General features: G+C 23.4%; 1 protein-coding gene across 1 annotated transcript in view; it reads right to left on the bottom strand.

Moving 5' to 3' along the window:
* The window catches only part of LOC117172486 (integrator complex subunit 12-like), a 7,755-nt gene extending 5,027 nt beyond the window's left edge, over positions 1 to 2,728 (bottom strand). Inside the window, exons 1-2 of the mRNA XM_033360474.1 lie at positions 2,627 to 2,728; positions 2,279 to 2,535 (exon numbers count right to left, since the gene is read on the bottom strand). Coding sequence (XP_033216365.1) covers positions 2,279 to 2,504 — 226 coding nt within the window. The 5' untranslated portion in view covers positions 2,505 to 2,535; positions 2,627 to 2,728. The remainder of the gene's footprint in view (positions 1 to 2,278; positions 2,536 to 2,626) is intronic.
* Positions 2,729 to 5,964: the final 3,236 nt, after the last annotated feature.

Here is a 5,964-nt window from a genome sequence, read left to right as displayed (position 1 = left end):
TGTACTCGAAAATTCCCAGGATGACAATGCGGTGAAGGTGTGGTTTGATGTCAGAGTGCAATAAAGGTTACGGAGTCGTTGGAAATTTTTTATTGAAAAACTCTGCGCTTTTCGGAAAATTTGTCACAAAAATTTTGCCATTAAGACGCCATTTTGAAAATACTAAAACGAAAAATCGATCTTTGAACCATGGATTCTCAAAGTTTAGACATTTATTCCACCGGTTAGTGAGATTCCAGGTTAATTACAGACTCGAAAATCTTTGGAAAATGGTTCACAAAAAAAAAATAGGCACGAAAAATCACGTTTTTTTTTTGTGTAAACTGCATTTTGGGATAATAAATAAATTTTTTGAAGAATTTCATTGGCACCGTCGGAAAGAGGAGATCTTCAGCAATAAAAATATATGTGTCTCAATTTTTTCTAGTATCGAATAGTCTTAGTTATTGGCCGTTGAAAAGCAGTGTACCGGTAGTGGCGTTTTGGCCGTTTAAGGGTTAATTCAATATTTAAATTGGATTAAAATACCGAAATAAATTTAAAATTCCTTAGAATCTTTGAAAATTTCCTAAAATATTTAATATCCTTTGAAATCCCATTAAATTACTGAAATAAATTTAAAATTCCTTGTAATCTTTTAAAATTTTGTTAGAAAATGTTCAAATCCTTTGAAATTCCATTAAATTATAAAAATTAATTTTTTATTTATTTAATTTTTTGTTTAATAAAATTTTTTGGAGTGTTTTGATGCATGATAAAAAATTTTAAATCCTTTGGAATCCATTCAAGTAATTAAAATTAATCAAACATTTCTTGGATTAAAAAAAAAAAAATAATTAGAAATGCTCTAACTCCTTTAAAATCCTGTTAAAATACTGAAATAAAATTAAAATTCCTTACAATCTTTTAAATTTTCCTAAAATATTTCATATCCTTTGAAATCCAATTAAATTATGGAGATAAATTAAAAATTCATTGGAATCTTTTAAAATTTTATTTAAAATTTTTTAAATCCTTTGAAATTCCATTAAATTACGGAAGTAAATATAACATTCGTTGGAATCTTTGAAAATTTCCTAAAATATTTAATATTCTTTGAAATCCCATTAAATTACGGAAATTAATTTAAAATTCCTTGTAATCTTTTAAAATTTTTTTAGAAAATGTTCAAATCCTTTGAAATTCCATTAAATTGTTAAAATAAATTAATAGTTCCTTGGAATCTTTTAAAATATCATTACAAAATAATTAAAATTAATTAATTAGAAATTCCTTGGAATTTTTTTAAATTTTAATAAAAAATGTCCCAACTCCTTTAAAATCCTGTTAAAATGCTGAAATAAATGTTAAACTCCTTAGAATCTTAAATTTTTCTAAAATATTTGGTATCCTTTGAAATTCCATTAAACGACGGAGATAAATTAAAAATTCCTTGGAATTTACTAAAATTAATTAAAAACTCCTTGGAATTTTTTAAAAGTGTATTAAAAAAAAGTGTATTCTGTGGAATCCCTTCTCATCATTAAAATCAATTTAAAAATCTTTGGAATCTTTATAAATTAAAAAAAATTTCCAACTCCTTTAAAATCCTGTTGAAATACTGTAATAAATGAAAAATTCTTAAAATTTTCCTAAAATATTTCATATTCTTTGAAATCCCATTAAATTACTGAAATCAATATAAAATTCTTTGGAATCTTTTAAAATTTCATCAATAATGTCGCGCATTCTTTGAAACTCCATTAAATTATTGAAACCTATTAAAAATTCCAATGAAACTTTATAAAAGTTAATCATTCCTTGAAATATTTAAAAAGCAACTTTCTTAAAATATTTCTAACCTTTGAAATTACTTGGAACCTCTTTAAATTTACGTTTAAAATGTTCTAAATCCTTTAATATCTTATTTAAATACTGAAATAAATGTTAAATTTCTTATGATCTTTTAAAATGTTCCTAAAATATTTTTTATCCCTTAAAATGAAGAAAATCAATTAATACTTCCTTGGAATCTTTAAAATTTTTATTTAAAATTCTCCAAATCCTTCGAATTTTCATTAAATTAGTGACGTAAATAAAATTTTCTTTGAAATCTTTAAAAATGCCCTTAAATATTTCAAATATTTTTAAATCCATTCAAAGTATTGAAATCAACTAAAAATTCCTTGGAATCATTTTTTTTTCAATTTTATTAAGAACTGCTCAAATCCTTTGAAATACTTTGAGTTAATTGAAATCAATTGCAAATTGAAGAAAGGCACAAAATAATTTTTATTACCGGAAGATGAATCCACTTCAGAAAGAACTTGAGGAATTTGCTGGCAAGATTCCACTTTTTTCAAAAAGTTCCTCGGTATTCTCGACTCGAGAGTTTGTTCAGGGCCGCATTTTTTCGCTATAAAAGAATCAAGCATCATTCTTAGCTTTTTGGTACTGCTTTTTTCCCTTGAATGCATCAGGGCTAGTCCTTTATAAATTTTCCCCTCTGTATCAGAATCGTCCATAAGTATTTTTTTTCTAATTAAAATATTTTTTCTGTAGATCGAAAAATAGAGAAATAAATTATAAATAAAAAAAAGAAATATTTATTGTAATCGGGCAATAAAGTGAAGCAAGTGAGACGAACCGCTGGAAGCTGACAGGTATCTTGGCTGCAAATCACTCGCGATGTTATTACATGGAAATCCTGCTAATAACGACCTCCTTGTCCAGTTGAGATATTACAACACGCGGATATCCTGTAGGTTACGACACCCGTAATCAGTTCTGAAAGCTGCCAAATCTGGTGCCAACTTCGACCGTCGCTTCGATTTCCTTTAAATTGATTCAAAATATGACAATTTTCCATTTTTTAACAAGAAAAACTTGACCAAATTTCTGCAAATAATAAAAAAATTGAATCTTTTTTGAGTTAATCTGAGGAGTTTACTGATACTGAATAAACATGTCTTAAATCAATTTAAAATTCTTTAGCATCATTAAAAATGCCCTAAAATATTTAAGAGCCTTTGAAATCCCTTCAAATTAATGAAATTAATTAAAAATTCTTTGGAATTTTTTAAAATACCCTAAAATCTTTTAAAATCTTTTAAATCCCTTCGAATAATTATAATCAATTCTAAATTACTTGGGATTTTTTAAAATAACCTAAATCCATTAAAAATCTTTAGAAATACCTCGACAGTTTTATAAATTATTGAAAATTTATTTTTTTAAATACTCTGAAACATTTTAAATCCTATAAAATCCCTTCAAATTATTAAAATTAATAAAAAATTCTTTGTAATCATTTGAAATACTCTAAAATCGTTTAAAATCTTTAAAATAAAATTAATTAATAATTCCCTTGATTTTTTTTAATCACCTTAAATCATTTAAAATCTTTTCAAATCCCTTGCAATTTTTAAAAATACCCTAAAATCTTTAGAAATACCTCAAAAGGTTTGTATACTGCTTGTATTTCTTTAATACACTGCAGTCTTTAAAATCCTTTGTAATCCCTTAAAATTATTAAAATCTGTTGAAATCCCTTGAAAATTTTAAAAATTCCATAAAATCTGTAAAATCCTTTGAAATCTCTTCAAATGATTTAAGTAAATTTAAGATTCCCTTGAATCTTTTAACATGTTCTGAAAGAATTGAAAAGCTTTGGAATCCCTAAAAATGATTGAAATCAATTAAAAATTCCTTGGAATTTTTGTTACATAAATCATTTAAAATCTTCTGAAATCTCTTGAAATTTTTTTAAATAACGTAACATCTTTGAAAACCTTTGAAATCCCTTCAAATTATTATATTCAATTTTAAATTACTTTGAATCTTTTAAAATAACTTAAAACCATTTAAAATCTTTAGAAATTCTTCGGCAGTTTAATAAACTGTTGAAAATTTATTTGAATTTTTTTAAATACTCTGAAATATTTAAATCCTATAAAATCCCTTCATATTATTAAAACCAATTAAAAATTCTTTGGAATCTTTTGAAATACTCTAAAATCATTTAAAATCTGTTGAAATCCATTGAAATTAAAAAAAAAATAACCTAAAATCTTGAAAATTCTTTTTAATCCCTTTAAATGATTAAAATAAATTTAAAATTGTCTGGGATCTTTTAAAATACCCTGAGAAATTTGAAAGCCTGCTTAATTCCTTAAAATTAATGAAATTAATTAAAACTACCGTAGAATATTTTAGAATCACCTTAAATCATTTAAAATCTTTTCAAATCGATTGTAATTTTAAAAAATATCCTAAAATATTTAAAGTCCTTTGTAAGCCTTTTTAATTCCTTTAAATTAATAAAATCAATTAAAAATTCCTTGGAATCTTTTAAAATAACCCAAAACCATTTAAAATCTTTAGAAATACCTCAACAGTTTTATAAGCTGTTCAAAATTTATTAAATTTTTTAAAATACTCTACAATCTTTAAAATCCTTTGAAATCTGTTCGAATTATTAAAATCAACTAAAAATTCCTTGGAATCTTTTGAAATAACCTAAAATCGTTTAAAATCTTTTGAAACGCCTTAACATTTTTTAAAATAACCTAATATCTTTAAAATCCTTTGAAATACCGTTAAATTATAAAAATCAGTTAAAAATGTCCTAGAATCTTTTAAAGTACCCTGAAAGGTTTGAAAGCCTTTTTAATTCCTTCAAATTAATAACATCAATTAAAAATTCCGTGGAAACTGTTAAAATCACCTAAAATCATTTTAAATCTCTTGATTTTTTTTGAAATTTTTAAGAATATCCTAAAATTTGTAAAAACCTTTGAAATCCATTCAGATGATTTAAATTAATTAAAAATTCTTTGTAGACTTCTAACATAACCTCAAATCATTCAAAATCGTATGAAATTCTTTGAAATTTTTATAAGCTGTTTTAGAAATATTGAAATTTTTATAAATACTATGAAATCTTTAAAATCCTTAGAAATCCTTTAAAATGATTTAAATTAATTTTAAATTCCTTGGAATATTTTAAAATACCCTCACATATTTTAAATCCCTTCAAACGATTGAAATCAATAAAAAAATTCCTTGGAATCTTTTTAAATATAACCAAGAATTATTTAAAACCTTTTGAAATTTAAAAAAAAATCCTTTCAAATTATTGTAATCAATTAAAAATTTCTTTAAATCTTTTGAAATCAAATTTGTTTAATTAATTAAAACTTCCTTGAAATATTTTTAAATATCCTAAAATATTCGTAATCCATTCAAATGATTGAAATCACTTACGAATTACCTGGAATCTTTCAAAACAACCTAGAATCATTTATAACCTTTTGATATCCATGAAAACTTGTCTAGGCTGTTCAAAATCTATTAAAAATTTTAAAAATACCCTTATATCTATAAAATCCTTCGAAATCCATTCAAATGAATAAAACCAATTAAAAATTCCATGAAATCTTTTTAAATTACCCAAAATCCTTAAAAATCTGTTGAAATCCTTTTATTTTTGAAAAGCTGTTTAAAATTTATTGTAATTTTTTTTAAATATCCTATAATCTTGAAAATCCTTTAAAAGCCTTTTAAATTATTATAATCAATCAAAAATTCCTTGGAACGTAGTTTTTCTAACAAGAATGTAATAGTTAAATTTTCATTAAAAAAACAACTAATTTTCAACGAAAATCAAAACAAATAATCAACCAATTGAATTCACTGAAGGAAGCTCAATTTGGAACAATGTAGTTAAATCCTCAACCAAATAGACGAATTTTCAACAAATAATATTAATTTTCTACCAAAAGACGTATTTTGAACAAACTACGTGAATTTTCAACAAAATATTGAAGTTTTCAACCATAAGATGAATTTTCAAGTATAATCTTAATTTTCTACAAAAAAAAAAGAAATTTCCACAAAGTATGTAAAGTTTCAACAAAGAAAGACAAATATTCATAAAAAATAAAGAAGTTAAATTTTAAATTAACACAATTTTTAACAAAAAAA

The sequence above is a fragment of the Belonocnema kinseyi genome, chromosome 5 (genome assembly GCF_010883055.1).
Source record: "Belonocnema kinseyi isolate 2016_QV_RU_SX_M_011 chromosome 5, B_treatae_v1, whole genome shotgun sequence".
Taxonomy (NCBI): Eukaryota; Metazoa; Arthropoda; class Insecta; order Hymenoptera; family Cynipidae; genus Belonocnema; species Belonocnema kinseyi.
This window is presented reverse-complemented; position numbering and strand designations above follow the sequence as displayed.